This window comes from Oncorhynchus tshawytscha, unplaced genomic scaffold (assembly GCF_018296145.1).
Source record: "Oncorhynchus tshawytscha isolate Ot180627B unplaced genomic scaffold, Otsh_v2.0 Un_contig_418_pilon_pilon, whole genome shotgun sequence".
In the NCBI taxonomy this organism is placed as follows: Eukaryota; Metazoa; Chordata; class Actinopteri; order Salmoniformes; family Salmonidae; genus Oncorhynchus; species Oncorhynchus tshawytscha.
The window spans coordinates 18708-35590 of record NW_024608559.1 but is presented as its reverse complement, the minus strand read 5'-3'; the positions used below and the strand labels follow the sequence as shown (position 1 = coordinate 35590).

Genomic DNA, 16883 nt, shown 5'->3' with positions numbered 1-16883 from the left:
TGCCAAAAGTTTCCGGGTGTCGTACTAAATTCGCCAAAATATGAAGTTTACAAGCAGAGCACACTACTTCCTTACTTTAGGGCCCATAATGCAATTCTTCCGGAAATGGGCGGGGCTTCACATAGTTTTCAGATTTGAAGAAATTTGTGGAAAATATGTTGCTGAAGTCCAACGACAGCGGATACAAATTCATTGCTTTAACTAATTATGACAAATGTTAAGAAAATGTTGAGCAATGTTGGAAAGTAATTACTTTTCAAATAAGTTACCTTACACGTTATGTTGGCTGATAATTTGCTAGCTACGCTGTCCTTAGGAACCACACAGCATATCATTACAGCTGTATGTACCGGTATGTTATCTACCTACCTAACGCTACAGTAGTCGGCTACTTATACATCAAACGTGCCAGTATATTAACTACAGGCTAACTAACTACTCAACGCTTATTGACTTGATTATTCCCGTCATTCTTAGCTTAGCTAAATGGTATAGTCCTTGTGTTGTCGTAAATTGTCTGTCTCTCTACTCCGATTTCAGAGCATCTCGCCTGAGAGACCAGAGCGCAGAATAGTGAATTTACGAGCCGCTCAACACCCGTTGAATATGACCAGTGTCAGTAAACATCGGGGGGAAAAAAAGCTCAAATCAACCCTACTCCTCTGTCTCAGCGTCCAGATTTAATTTAATAACACACCTAAAGTCTAACAATGTGTAACTAGTATTGTGTTACGCTAACTAGCTAGCAAGAGGTTGCATAGCAACAGCATCAACTTCCGGTAGAGAAAGCAACGAGCTGGTTGGTTACAGTATACTAAAATGAACTAATAGTATGTAGTATACAGTATACTAAAATGAACTAATAGTATGTAGTATACAGTATACTAAAATGAACTAATAGTATGTAGTATACAGTATACTAAAATGAACTAATAGTATGTAGTATACAGTATACTAAAATGAACTAATAGTATGTAGTATACAGTATACTAAAATGAACTAATAGTATGTAGTATACAGTATACTAAAATAAACTAATAGTATGTAGTATACAGTATACTAAAATGAACTAATAGTATGTAGTATACAGTATACTAAAATGAACTAATAGTATGTAGTATACAGTATACTAAAATGAACTAATAGTATGTAGTATACAGTATACTAAAATGAACTAATAGTATGTAGTATACAGTATACTAAAATGAACTAATAGTATGTAGTATACAGTATACTAAAATAAACTAATAGTATGTAGTATACAGTATACTAAAATGAACTAATAGTATGTAGTATACAGTATACTAAAATGAACTAATAGTATGTAGTATACAGTATACTAAAATGAACTAATAGTATGTAGTATACAGTATACTAAAATGAACTAATAGTATGTAGTATACAGTATACTAAAATGAACTAATAGTATGTAGTATACAGTATACTAAAATGAACTAATAGTATGTAGTATACAGTATACTAAAATGAACTAATAGTATGTAGTATACAGTATATTAAAATGATCTAATAGTATGTTGTATATACTCATTAAGTATGTAGTATACAGTATACTAAAATGAACTAATAGTATGTAGTATACAGTATACTAAAATGAACTAATAGTATGTTGTATATACTCATTAAGTATGTAGTATACAGTATACTAAAATGAACTAATAGTATGTAGTATACAGTATACTACAATGAACTAATAGTATGTTGTATATACTCATTAAGTATGTAGTATACAGTATACTAAAATGATCTAATAGTATGTTGTATATACTCATTAAGTATGTAGTATACAGTATACTAAAATGAACTAATAGTATGTAGTATACAGTATGTTAGTATGGGTATTTGAACACAGCTCTAGACTCCCCTCTCATCTCTGCACACTAGACTGTCACCTCTAAACCAGAGACAATCACACAAACTCTGTAGTCTGTGGTTATACCCTCAAATTGCACCCTCCTCCTTATATAATATACTACTTTTGTTTTTCTTCACCCTGTTCTGGTTTTTGTTTACCTGTTCAGTGACGCGGGGCAGTAGATGTTTTTGCGTTACTGCACTCTCTCTGTGTGTGTGTGTGTGTGTCTCATTCTTAATGTGTGTGTGTATTAGATGAATGTTTACAGGCTTCCCAGCCAACCAATGGTGAACAGACAGAAGTGTGGTGGAATATTCACCAAGTTAAAGGGTGAGTCCTAAATGGTACCATATTCTCTATATAGTGCACTAGTTTAGACCAGGGCCCTATTCCCTATATAGTGCACTACTTTAGACCAGGGCCCTATTCCTTATATAGTGCACTACTTTAGGCCAGGGCCCTATTCCCTATATAGTGCACTACTATAGACCAGGGCCCTATTCTCTATATAGTGCACTACTTTAGACCAGGGCCCTATTCCCTATGTAGTGCTGTGTAGGGCTCTGTATAGGGAATAGGATGCCATTTGGGACAGCTTTGGCTGATCAGTAAAGGTCAATGGTCATGCTCCGGGGTAACCATGGAGATAGAGGAATATGTAGAATTAAAACGGGATGGCGAAACCTACTCCTGGAGAGATGCTACTGGCCGTGCAGGTTTTTACTCCGACCCTGCTCTAACACACTTGATTCTACTAATCAGTCTAATCAGAACCTTGACTGGCAGAATGGGGTGTGTTAGAGCAGGGCTGAAGCAAAAGCCTGCAGACCCAGTAGCTCTCTGGGAGGAGGGTTGATATCACCAAGACCACTTTAGGTTCATACGGCATCAACTAGCTTTCTGATTGGTTTACCGGCCATCAACTAGCTTTCTGATTGGTTACCTCACATATAAAGCAAATTTATTGGATCTTGGTCACTCATTTCATATTCTTTATATGGTATTTCTGAACAGGTGTGTTATGATCCTAGCAGACGTGTGTATGAATGATCACGGAACAGGTGTGTGTACAGTAAACTACCCAGAAACAGAATACATTCTCTTTATCATGTTAAAACTCAAACAGGAGCACTATGGAACCATTTTAGGAACCAAAAACTATATTTAATTGCTTAGAAAAATGTATTGAATTTTATTTGGAATGCTAAGCCAGACAAAATTAAACGTGCCCATTTAAATATTGAATATGAGTTTGGGGGGCTAAAATTAAATATTAAAGCTCTTTAAACCTCTCACTAAAATCTTCCCTCATACATAAATTATAATTAATTAAACCAAAAATGGTTCTCCAGTAGATTAAGAAAATCTCATCCTTTGTTTAAAATTTGCTTTTTGCCTTTATACAGATTACAACTTCTCATTTCTGACTAATTGAAAATTAAATTTTGTTTAAAGTACTGCCCTTTCATCAAAAAGCCATACAAAGCTGGTTACAATTTCAGTTTTATACTCCGTAAAAGGTAGAAAAAAGTACTTCAACAAATGTAATGGTTAAACTCAAATATATTGATTCATTTAAAAAAAACATTCTTTATGAATTAAAAAAAATTGTATTATATTTATTTATGATATTATGAATAGAAATGGAGTTGTCACATATGCAGTTATTGAAAATATATCGGAATGTCTGTTCAATCCACATTTACAACCAACTTACTGCAGCACTACTTTAAAATGGAGGAGGCAAGTGGAAAAGGGAGAAGGTAAGGAACTTGTTTGTCTGCCATATAGGGGGGCAGCATTTTCACTTTGAATGAATAGCGTGCCCAAAGTGAACTGCCTCCTACTCTGTCCCGGATGCTAATATGTGCATATTATTATTACTATTGGATAGAAAACACTCTAACGTTTATAAAACTGTTTGAATGATTTGAATGATGTGTGTGAATATGACAGAACTCATATGGCAGGCAAAGCCCAAACAGGAAGTGGGAATTCTGAGGCTGGTCGATTTTCAACTCATCACCTATTGAAATCCCAGTGGGATATGGATCTGTTTGCACTTCCTACGCCTTCCACTAGATGTCAACAGTCTGTAGATCATTGAATGAAGCTTTTACTGTGATGTTGAGTCGGATAAGAGCTGTTTGAGTCAGTGGTCTGGCAGAGTGCTATCGACTTGCGTTCCATTATTTCTACAGACACAAAGGAATTCTCTCTTCTCTCGTTATTGAATATTTAGGATGACAACATCCTAAAGATTGATTCTATAGTTAGTTTGACAAGTTTATTCGACCTGTAATATATTTTTTATTTTAGATTTTAGTTTTCGTCCGACGTTCGCCTGGACCTGCACGAGCGTTTGGATGTGTGTACTAAACGCGCTAACAAAAGCAGCTACTTGGACATAAATAATGGACATTATCGAACAAAACAACAATTTATTGTGGAACTAGGATTCCTGGGAGTGCATTCTGATGAAGATCATCAAAGGCAAGGGAATAATTATCATGTAGTTTCGTATTTCTGTTGACTCCAACATGGCGGAGAATTTTTTTTTCTGGGTATTTTTTGGACTTTGCGGTGATCTAACATAATCATATGTTGTGTTTTAGCTATAAAACATTTTTTAAATCGGACATGATGGGTAGATTAACAAGATGTTTATCTTTCATTTGCTCTATTGGACTTGTTAAAGATACAAATTGGCTGAAAGGAACTTTCCAACATACCAGTTTCATCTGAGGGCAAACATGTTGACAGCTGCGACAAAAAATAAATGGGAGGAGATTTTCAATTTACCAATTCCATGGCACATGGTTTATGAACGGGTACAAAAAACACTCAATTTAAATGATTATATAAAATTATTGCCGCTAACAGAATGCTATATATATGGGGCAACAATACAACAATCTCAGCTCTGTAGATATTGTTGCGAAGAGACAGAATAAATAGATAATTTATTCTGGTATTGCCCTGATGTAGCTAGTTTCGGGTCATAGGTTCAGGAATGGTTAGAAAATCACATGCACTTAAAATGAACCTTACAAATAGCAGTGTTGGGCGATCTGGAAAACCATAGTCAGTCAATAAATAATATAATAATATAATAATACTATATAATATATACTATATAATATATAATAATACTATATAATATATACTATATAATAATACTATATAATATAATAATATAATACTACTATATAATATAATATATAATAATACTATATAATATATAATAATATATAATAATACTATATAATATATACTATATAACATATACTATATAATAATATATAATATAATATATAATAATACTATATAATATATACTATATACTATATAACATATACTATATAATATAATATATAATAATACTCACAGGAAAGGTTTTCATCTGCAGCTCACAATATGTGGATACTATACGATTAGAAAGATTCAAACATTGAGTAAAACATCACAGCACAATAAAAAATATATATGGCACATGTAAATGTGTGTGTATACATGTATATGTATGTATGTGTAGTAAAAAAGCTGTGGAAAAAACTAAGAGATGTGTCCTCTGAAGAGGGTGGTGGAGGTTGCTGCTTTTTTGACAAAGATTTACAGCCCAGTCAGATCAAGGGTGTATTCATTAGTCACCCACAGTAGCACAATGTTTTGAAAACAAAACAGTTGTTGCAAATAGTTTCAAAATGGTTTATTTTGGACAAATTCAGGTAGGTCCCTACCCTGTTTTGGGGGAAAGCATTCAGGGTAATCCTAAACATTGAATAGGCATGTTGATCTAGGAGCAGGTCTCCCCAGTCCAAATGATTCCAATTATTATTCTTATATTCAATGTTTTTAAACAACACTGTGTCTCCATAACATTTGTACAGTTATTTTTGTATTTTGTACCCCAACACTGTTACTATCCATTCTACCATTAGGTTGGTACCCCAACACTGTTACTATCCATTCTACCATTAGGTTGGTACCCCAACACTGTTGCTATCCATTCTACCATTAGGTTGGTACCCCAACACTGTAACTATCTATTCTACCATTAGGTTGGTACCCTGACATTGATCTGAAGCTGTGAACAAAGACAGGGGTCCATCTCCACAAGAAGGTTGATCATCCTGGAACACGACTCAGTTCCTTTTCTCAACACCATGTCGATGATGTCACGTGCCTTCTCTGCCCTCTCAGCGATCACCTTCACTGACTCCGTTTCCTCCTGGTTGATGACTGTGTGTTGCAGGAGTCTTTCCAGAAGACCATCCAGGACAGGTCTTGACACTCGTTTTACAAACTCCGTCCGTACAGAACGCAGCTGCTGCTCTGCAGAACCAGTCAGACTTCTCTCAGGCGGACTCCCTGCCCCCAACACAGCACCTGAGAGAGTCAGGTTACAAAATAACTACATTTGTTCATTCACATTTCAATCATTTAGAAACAGACTTCATTCAAAGTGACCTACAATAAAAGCCTAAATTATATTATTGAATCTTTGCATTGAGAACCTATTCTCGAACAATAACGACCTGCATCAATGAACACATCACACCACTACTGTTTCAATCATATTAGGTTCCACAGACATAGACAAAGAGGCTGGGGCATTCAGAACCAGGCTAATCTACATCAGGTCCTGGAGGAGATGTCATTGGGGCATTCAGAACCAGGCTAATCTACATCAGGTCCTGGAGATGTCATTGGGGCATTCAGAACCAGGTTAATCTACATCAGGTCCTGGAGGAGATGCCATTGGGGTATTCAGAACCAAGCTAATCTACATCAAGTCCTGGAGGAGATGTCATTGTTCTTGAAGACAGTCTTTTATAATCAGGACTAGTCCAGGTCCTACAGTAAACCATGTTGACTGACCCTCAAGTCGTTGGTTTGTAACTCTCATGTTTACTTACTAGTTGAATGGGTGTCAGTGATGTATTGATCTGAAAGAAACAGAAATAGGTTATATCACTCTAAATAGCATCGGTCAGAAAATAACAGTTATGATTGACATATTCTCCGACCTGCTTGTAGCATATCTCTCCACGCTGTCTTCTCATCATCCCCGATTAACTCCATCTCAATGTCAACCCCTGTGTTTCCCATTATCATCTTACAACAGCTTGGTGTGGTGTCTGCAGGTAACAGCTGAATCTTCTGTAGGAGGCCATATGGTGCAACGATTGAGACAACAGAGGGAAATAGAATGATATTCCAGTTATTCACATTGTCATGACTCTCCTGGCTGAGGATCCAAGGCCTCAGATCAGCTTGGCAAATGGCTGACAGATAGCCAGACCTCTTTCCCAGAGGAAGGCCGGGGTTTGACACCTTAACACCCGGTCATGAATTAGTCAGGAGGGAAATCTCCCGCTCTTCATTAACAAACAAAGGAATATCTTTATCGAAAAAAGAGTGACTTATTGGAACAATATTTAAACGATAGAAATGTGAGGAATGGTCGGCGGGGATCTAAAGAATAATCATGTCATATTGTTTATTATTTTGTGATGTCAATAAAAACTTCATTATCTTTCACACTGTCAGGTTTACATCCTTACGTTGTGTAGGAAATATGAAGAACAATGAAACTATTTTTGTTAAGATAGGAATGTATTAGTTTAGTTTTCTAAGGAGATCATAGTTTTTTGTGTCCGTTGCACATAAAACTAAGCGACGCCCCCAAATGAGGTCAGAAGAGTGTGTCATTGTGATGGAACCGCCCCTTTCTGGCCAGAGAGCTTAAAAGGACTGACTAAGAATTAACATATGGGACCAGCAGACGGACAGCGTGAGCTGAACGTTCCCGAAAATGGTTGGAAACTCAAAAAAATCAACACGAGGTGAGAAGATAACCTCCACTACGAGTCCAGAAACATTCAGTCTGCAGCTGTAACATGTGGTCCTAGAACTTTGACTAAAAGACACGAGGTGGGAAGGAAGAAATCCCATCTCAGACAATCACTGGTGCATCTCAGTCTGCTCTATTTGAACCCTCCACTACCAGAGAAGTTCTACAACTAAGGACATTGTGACCTCTGGTGGACAAGCTGAGCCTTACACTGAAGCGTGAACTACAACGACCCCGCCCTATAGAGTTGATTGGTTAAAACAGAGAGACGACAAACAAAGACATCTACACCTAAATATATACATTGCATTACATTGCTTGGGGTGCTACATACTCTGATTACTGTGAGCGTAGTTTCCAAATGTATCCAGGTGTTGACTCTCTTTGTCTCTCCCTCTATCTTTCTCCATCCCCTTTCCATTGTGTAAAAAGCCGTCATATCGTTTCAGTCCACTAGGGGCTTTCATCTCATGTAAGTGTGTAGGTGTATTCTGTGTTATTATTTAGTTAGTTAGTCAAATAAATTAAATAAATTGGTGAATGAGCAGAAAGGGTTCTTGCAGATTCAAGAGGTCTGCGACGTTCAGAATGAGACTGATATGAGGTAATGATTGATAAGTGACTTATCGAGAGACATATATCTTCTCGAGTTTAATTCAGGAGATGGTAACTCGTTAAACAAAAATTTCCTAATGAGTTAATTGCTACATGATTCATCTTTTTTTTCTTTTTTATCAGGTAACAAATAAACATAGTTGATTCAATAAATAACAGTCATCACATTAATGATGATGTCACACCATGACATATACAAAATGACAGATTCATGTCCTCAGCCTGCTAAAACTGTACCTCTGGATTGATGGAGGTGGAGAGGGGATTCTTGAGTGCAAACCAATTGTTCAGCTTTAAGGACCCGTTTGGACTTGACAGGAGAAATTCAGAATATCCTTGGGACAGCTGATTTTTCTCCCGGTCCTGAACAGCCTACAAAATGAGCAATGTAGTAGTCAGTCAGAACAATGTAGTCTCGTAATTCACACAACATGCAGCTCACTGAGATAAATGTTGGTCATAGTTTCTATTGTATTACACATTTTAATGTTAGTGCCTCACCTCTTTCTGACTGGAGTTTCTGAGGAGCAGGTACAGCCTTGAAATTACTGTTGACCTTTTTACTGCCAAATAGAGGATCACGTCACAGTGGACATCTACGTTCCAACAGGCGATTTTGTTCAGTACAACAGAGACCGATGAGGACTTGGGATGGAGAATCTTAGCATGGAATCTGGTGACCTCATGCACTTCCTCTAAAGACACTCCATGTTCCTCTACATGAAGAATCTTCATCTCATTCCTCAGGGAAGGGTTGGTCCCTGAACAACACAATACAAAGGAGACAGAACGACAAATATTGTATTATTCATCCAACTAAAACACAAAGAATATGTAGTACCAGATCACAGTAAACTCAAACTCCCAGAATAGTTCATTCATTCGTTCAGGAAGTGAAACTCAGTTACATGGAAATGTCTTTCTGAAAACTATTTCTACATGGTTTTACCTAAACAGACAAAGTGTGGCAGATGAACTTCCTCCAGTTCACCTAACTCCATAGTAATGTCCAGCAATGGACCACCTTGTGTGTACCGCATGTCTTTCAGAGGTTGACTGTAGGGTTCCCAGTTCCTGAGGTGATACTTCAGAATGACATCTCTCTCACACAGCCAGCGGAGCCCAGACACTGTGCACTCATAACTCCCTTTGGGTGTCCTGTGTCTGAGAGCAACAACAAGATATGGTAGAGAGGGTCAATGGTCAAATGGAGAGGTTGGATAAGAAGACTATTCCCAAAGGTAATGGGGAAATACACTAGCAAGTGGAATGAAATGTTAAAAGTAGTTATTTTACCTGAACATTGTCACTCCCTGGACAGTGGAAGTCAAGGGTTCAATCTGAAGTCTGTGTGTGGAGTCCTGAACAAGGACAAGCATGTCAGTAATACACATGGAGCCTGTTTCCTGGACACAGATTGAGTCTAGTGCCGGACTAAAAAGCATGCTCAATGGAAGTTTCAATAGAAAGTTCTTTAAGGTCCAGGACTAGACTTAATCTGTGTCTGGGAAACTGGCCCATTAACCAAAGTAACTAATATAATGTATTTATTCAACGTTACATGGAATGCTGGTGATTTATCAATTAACCTCTAGGGGGCGGTATTTTGACATCCAGATGAAAAGCTTGCCCAAAGTAAACTGCCTGTTACTGAGGTCCAGAAGCTAGGATATGCATATAATTTGTAGATTTGGAAAGAAAACACTAACGTTTCTAAAACTGTTAAATGTCTGAGTATAACAGAACTGATATGGCGAAATCCCGAGGACAAACCTAAATGTATTAATTTTTTTAAGATATTTTTTTAAATCAGCCTACCCCTATTTTCAATGGCTATCACTTTTATTCTAAGGCCAAGTCCTCCCAGATAGCAGTTCCTAGGGCTTCCACTAGATTTCAACAGTCTTCAGAAAGAGTTTCAGGCAAATGAGGGAGAAGTCGTAGTTTGTGGCTTCCATTTTGTGTTTTGGAAAAATTAGCCAGAAATTGTAGTTTTTCTAGGTGGTTCCCATTTTGGCTGTAGTGTTTCCAAGCAGAAGAAGAGCGCGTTCTTTGGTATTTTTCTTCGGTAAAGACAATAACGATTCTCCGTCTTAAATTGTATCATTTATTTACGTATACAGGTACCTAAGGTTTGATTATAAACTTTGTTAGACTTGTTTGGATAAGTTTATTAGTAACGTTTGGGATTCATTTTTGTATGCATTTTGATGGAGGGAAACTGGGTGGATTATAAACTGAGTTATAGATATAAAAGAAGGACTTTATCAAACAAAAGGACCATTTGTGATGTAACTGGGACCTTGTGGAGTGTCAACAGAAGAAGATCATCAAAGGTAAGGCATTTTTTATATCGCTATAACTGGGTGGATTATTGACTGAAGCTCGACCAGCTAAACTGAGTTTTTATGGATATAAAGAAGGACTTTATCGAATAAAAGGACCATTTGTGATGTAACTGGGACCTTTTGGAGTGCCAACAGAAGAAGATCATCGAAGATCATTTTTATATCGCTATTTGTGACTTTCGTGTCACACCTGGTTGAAATATGTTTTGTGTTTGACAATTAACAATAAGTTAAGCTTTATTTTGATGTGTTACACTTGTGATTTTATGAAAGTTAAATATTTATAATTCTGTAGTTTGAATTTCGCGCTCTGAAATTTCACCGGCTGTTGGCCAGGTGGGACACAACCGTCCTACCTGCCCATAAAAAGTTTTACTAAAGCAGAACACAGGATTGTCTATATCCCAGTATGAATGGTTGGTCAGTACACACCTGGCTTTGAGACTGTGTTTATATTACTAAAGCAGAACACAGGACTGTCTATATCCCAGTATGAATGGTTGGTCAGTACACACCTGGCTTTGAGACTGTTTATATTACTAAAGCAGAACACAGGACTGTCTATATCCCAGTATGAATGGTTGGTCAGTACACACCTGGCTTTGAGACTGTGTTTATATTACTAAAGCAGAACACAGGACTGTCTATATCCCAGCATGAATGTTTGGTCAGTACACACCTGGCTTTGAGACTGTGTTTATATTACTAAAGCAGAACACAGGACTGTCTATATCCCAGTATGAATGGTTGGTCAGTACACACCTGGCTTTGAGACTGTTTATATTACTAAAGCAGAACACAGGACTGTCTATATCCCAGTATGAATGGTTGGTCAGTACACACCTGGCTTTGAGACTGTGTTTATATTACTAAAGCAGAACACAGGACTGTCTATATCCCAGCATGAATGTTTGGTCAGTACACACCTGGCTTTGAGACTGTTTATATTACTAAAACAGAACACAGGACTGTCTATATCCCAGTATGAATGGTTGGTCAGTACACACCTGGCTTTGAGACTGTGTTTATATTACTAAAGCAGAACACAGGACTGTCTATATCCCAGTATGAATGTTTGGTCAGTACACACCTGGCTTTGAGACTGTGTTTATATTACTAAAGCAGAACACAGGACTGTCTATATCCCAGTATGAATGGTTGGTCAGTACACACCTGGCTTTGAGACTGTACCTGACTCCTGCAGGTATGTAAAAGTAAGAATTGACATTATGACTTACCTCAACATGGTCACAAGTCTTACAGCTCTGAGGAATCCCTGAAGTCAAAAGTAGTTATTTAAAATGGACAATCTCATGTAATAATGAATTAATAATGATTAAATAGACTTGTAATAAAAATGAATATAAGTGAGCAAAAGTCTCAGAATGTACACTCATTAAATCAAATTGTATCTGCACCCGAATACAACAGGTGTAGACCTTACTGTGAAATGCCTACTTACAAGCCCTGAAACCAACAGTGCAGTTTAAGGAAATAGAGTTTAGTATATTTAGTAAATATTTTCTTAAGTAAAAATAAAATAACATAACAATAACGAGGCCCGGTACAGGTTAGTCAAGGTCACATGTGCATGTAGGGGTAAAGTGACTATGCATAGACAATGAATAGAGAGTAGCAGCAGTGTAAAAAAAAAAAACAGGGAGGGGGTTCAATGTAAATAGTCCGGGCGGCCATTTGATTAATTGTTCAGCAGTCTTATAGCTTGGGGGTAGAAGCTGTTAAGGAGCCTTTTGGACCTAGACTTGGTGCTCCGGTACCGCTTGCCGTGCGGTAGCAGAGAGAAGAGTCTATGACTTGGGTGACTTGAGTCTGAACATTTTTGGGGCCTTCCTCTGACACCGCCTTGTATAGAGGTCCTGGATGGCAGGAAACTTGGCCCCAGTGATGTACTGGGCCGTACGCACAACCCTCTGTAGCGCCTTGTGGTCAGACACCGAGCAGTTGCCATATCAGGCGGTGATGCAACCGATCAGGATGCTCGATGGTGCAGCTGTAAAACTTTTTGAGGATCTGAAGACCCACGCCAAATCGTTTCAGTCTCCTGAGAGGGGAAAGGTGTTGTCGTGCCCTCTTCACGACTGTCTTGGTGTGTTTGGACCATGATAGTTTGTTGGTGATGTGGACACCAAGAAACTTGAAGCTCTCAACCTGCTCCACTACAGCCCTGTCGATGAGAATGGAGGTGTGCTCGGTCCTCTTTTTCCTGTAGTCCACAATCATCTCCTTTGTCTTGATCACGTTGAGGGAGAGGTTGTTGGCCTGGCACCACACTGACAGGTCTTTGACCTCCTCCTTTATAGGCTGTCTCATCGTTGTCTCAGATCAGGCCTACCACTGTTGTATCGTCAGCAAACTTAATGATGGTGTTGGAGTTGTGCTTGGCCACGCAGTCGTGGGTGAACAGGGAGTACAGGAGGGGAATAAGCACGCACCCCTTAGGGAACCTGTGTTAAGGATCAGCGGGTTGGATGTGTTGTTGTCTACCCTCACCACCTGCGGGAGGCCGTCAGGAAGTCCAGCATCCAGTTGCGGAGGGAGGCATTTAGTCCATAACTTAGTGATGTGCTTTGAGGGCACTATGGTGTTAAACGCTGAGCTGTAGTCAATGAATAGCATTCTCACATAGGTTTTCCTTTTGTCCAGGTGGGAAAAGGCAGTGTGGAGTGCAATAGAGATTGCATCATCTGTGGATCTGCTGGGGCGGTGTGCAGACTGGAGTGGGTCTAGGGTTTCTGGGATAATGGTGTTGATGTGAGCCATGACCAGCCTTTCAAAGCACTTCATGGACACCGACATGAATGCTAAGGGACAGTAGTCATTTAGGCAGGTTACCTTCACCTTCTTGGGCACAGGGACAATGGTGGTCTGCTTGAAACATGTGGGTATTACAGACTCGGTCAGGGAGAGGTTGAAAATGTCAGTGCAGACATTTGCCAGTTGGTCTGCACATGCTGAGTAGACGCTCTGGTAATTCGTCTGGCACCGTGGCCTTGTGAATGTGGCCTGTTTAAAGGTCTTGCTCACGTCGGCTACGGAGAGCGTGATCACACAGTCATCCGGAACAGCTGGTGCTCTCATGCATGCTTCAGTGTTGCTTGCCTCGAAGCGAGCATAAAAGGCATGTAAGCTCGTCTGGTAGGCTTGCGTCACTGGGCAGCTCGCAGCTGGGTTTCCCTTTGTAGTCCGTAAAAGTTTGCAAGCCCTGTCACATACAACGAACGTCAGAGCCGGTGTAGTAGGATTCAATCTTAGTCCTGTATTGAGGCTTTGCCTGTTTGATGGTTAGTCTGAGGCCATAGCGGGATTTCTTATAAACTTCCCGGGTTAGTGTCCTGCTCCTTGAAAGCGGCAGCTCTAGCCTTTAGCTCGGTGCGGATGTTGCCTGTAATCCATGGCTTCTGGTTGGGGTATGTACGTACAGTCACTGTGGGGATGACGTCCTCAATGCACTTATTGATAAAGCCAGTGACTGATGTGGTGTAGTACTCAACGCCATTGGATGAAACACGGAACAAATTAGCATACAATAATCTGACATTAGTGTCACATTAATTAATGTTTGTGGAAGCAGGAAACAACATCGTTCTGGTCCATGTTTTGTAGATGGGGGCCTGATTTCTGGTAGATCCTAGGATGAGAGCTTAAAGGTAGAGTCAGATAAATGATGATGTACGATATTATGATGAGCAAGATGCCTGACTTCTCTCTCACACAGTCACACACAGTATCTTCCCATGTGCAAGGATTCTCTTCACTCTCTTACAGAATGTTTGTCACGGGACCAAAACAGCAGAGAAGTTTAGCCTTGCTCTCCAATGTTCTTAGTTGTTGGAGAAATTGACCCACTATGCTGTTTACTTTGTGCTTCTACATCATATCGCTGACTCTACCTTTAAGTTTGTTTTCACCAAATAGATCATGATTGTGTTCCTTGCCTTGAAATCAACTGTAATGAACGCTTTAAAACAATTAAATCAGTTTACTCACATTTCTCAGGTCCAGACGTGATACAACTCTCTCCACCATGGTCTCTGGTGTCCTCAGGTCCAGGCTTGATACAACTCTCTCCACCATGGTCTCTGGTGTCCTCAGGTCCAGACTTGATACAACACTCTCCACCATGGTCTCTGGTGTCCTCAGGTCCAGGCTTGATACAACTCTCTCCACCATGGTTTCTGGTGTTCTCAGGTCCAGGTTTGATACAACACTCTCCACCATGGTCTCTGGTGTTTGTAAAGCAAAAGATAGACTGTGAATAAACTAAATACGACTTATAAAAGGCTTTATATAGTATACATAGTCATAAGAACTATAAAGAGTGTAGAAAGGGGGACAGAACAGCTCCCTATGTAGGGTGCATTGCCTAAATGTGACATAACCCACTATGTCACCTTCCATAAGGTGATGATGGTGACATTACAGGTGACATTTAATTAGGCAAGTCAGTTATTAAAAAATTATTGTTTACAATGATGGCCTACACCGGCCTAACCCGGACGACACTGGACTAATTGTGATAAAGCCCGGGATCTAACCCGGGTCTGTAGTGACACAGCTGTTTAAGGTACTGCATGTCAGTGCTAGATGTGTCACTAAATATATCTTCAATATGCGCCTCGGAATTGGATAAGGACACGCGCAGTTGCGTCCCCGATGTGTCGGTCTTCACTTGTAGCCTGTGAGAAAGACCCGATCACATGACTGAGGGTCATGTGAGTGAGAGGTAGTTCTGCATGTAGCCGGGAGAATTGAATTATAATTAGAATACTCACCCAAGGGCACAACGGCCACTGGCCGACAAAAAGGCATGGATGTTTTTTTAGGGCGCATTACCCGGGAAATTCGAGAAATTATCAAGTGCTTGTCAATTTGTGAATGAGAAACTGATGAAGTGTGTCAGCACATGAGAAAATGTTTTCAAGTCATCAATAGAGTCGCATCATGCAGCCTTAGAATGTATTAACAATCTAAACATACAGCCCAACGTTTGTATCACAACAAAAAGTAGAATAAATATATTAATAATAATAATAATAATATGTAAATTAAGCAAATACGACTTCCTGTTTCTTTGTTAACCGCTCAACACAGAATAGGACTTCCTGTTTCTTTGTTAACCGCTCAACACAGAATAGGACTTCCTGTTTCTTTGTTAACCGCTCAACACAGAATAGGACTTCCTGTTTGTTTGGTAACCGCTCAACACAAATAGGACTTCCTGTTTCTTTGTTAACCGCTCAACACAGAATAGGACTTCCTGTTTCTTTGTTAACCGCTCAACACAGAATAGGACTTCCTGTTTCTTTGTTAACCGCTCAACACAGAATAGGACTTCCTGTTTCTTTGTTAACCGCTCAACACAGAATAGGACTTCCTGTTTCTTTGTTAACCGCTCAACACAGAATAGGACTTCCTGTTTCTTTGTTAACCGCTCAACACAGAATAGGACTTCCTGTTTCTTTGTTAACCGCTCAACACAGAATAGGACTTCCTGTTTCTTTGTTAACCGCTCAACACAGAATAGGACTTCCTGTTTCTTTGTTAACCGCTCAACACAGAATAGGACTTCCTGTTTCTTTGTTATTTAGATAATATATCCTAATATAATATTCTAATATTTTATTTAGCTATTTTCAATTTCATTCTATAAAATATAAAATAATGACAACGGAATTCTAAGCAAATCTTGTCTGCTAAATGAACTAGTGTAGCCCACAGCCATATGGCACAGTCATATAAGGACCCTAACATAACGACAACTCAGAGTATGTTATTCTGTTCTTCTGAAATAGACTACATTTTCTTCATATCATGTTTCTTCAGACCTGTCTAAAATAAATAATGGATTTATTGTGATGGTGTAGGCTATATTACATGGATTTGTTGTGATAGTGTAGGTAGACTATATTACATGGATTTATTGTGAAGGTGTAGGTAGACTATATTACATGGATTTATTGTGATGGTGTAGACTATATTACATGGATATATTGTGATGGTGTAGACTATATTACATGGATTTATTGTGATGGTGTAGACTATATACATGGATTTATTATAAAGGTGTAGGTAGACTATATTACATGGATTTATTGTGATGGTGTAGGTAGACTATATTACATGGATTTATTGTGATGGTGTAGACTATATTACATGGATTTATTGTGAT

The 16883-nt window shown here is 38.8% G+C and overlaps 1 protein-coding gene across 2 annotated transcripts; it reads right to left on the bottom strand.

Annotated features, from left to right (window-relative positions):
• Positions 1-4663: 4663 nt before the first annotated feature.
• LOC121838730 (NACHT, LRR and PYD domains-containing protein 1 homolog) lies at positions 4664-14938 on the bottom strand. Of its 2 annotated transcripts, XM_042313359.1 has the most exons (9): positions 14702-14938; positions 11932-11969; positions 9642-9706; positions 9295-9509; positions 8847-9106; positions 8583-8717; positions 6904-7036; positions 6793-6822; positions 4664-6262 (listed from the first exon to the last, which is right to left on the bottom strand). In XM_042313359.1, exons 3-9 carry the CDS (start codon positions 9647-9649, stop codon positions 5931-5933), a joined length of 1113 nt encoding a protein of 370 aa, XP_042169293.1. In that variant the 5' UTR covers positions 9650-9706; positions 11932-11969; positions 14702-14938; the 3' UTR covers positions 4664-5930. The 2 variants fall into 2 exon arrangements, with proteins under 2 accessions (XP_042169293.1, XP_042169292.1); XM_042313358.1 differs by lacking the exons at positions 11932-11969; positions 14702-14938 and having other exon boundaries at positions 9642-10128.
• Positions 14939-16883: the final 1945 nt, after the last annotated feature.

What these genes read in the sequence shown, in the direction of transcription:
- LOC121838730 (XM_042313358.1), bottom strand. Translation starts at nt 9,790, where the DNA reads ATGCTTTTTAGTCCGGCACTAGACTCAATCTGTGTCCAGGAAACAGGC. An exon ending in GCCACACTTTGTCTGTTTAG is followed by an intron (nt 9,107 to 9,294) that starts GTAAAACCATGT and finishes TGTGTTGTTCAG; the next exon opens with GGACCAACCCTTCCCTGAGG. An exon ending in CACTGACACCCATTCAACTA is followed by an intron (nt 6,263 to 6,792) that starts GTAAGTAAACAT and finishes TGACTCTCTCAG; the next exon opens with GTGCTGTGTTGGGGGCAGGG.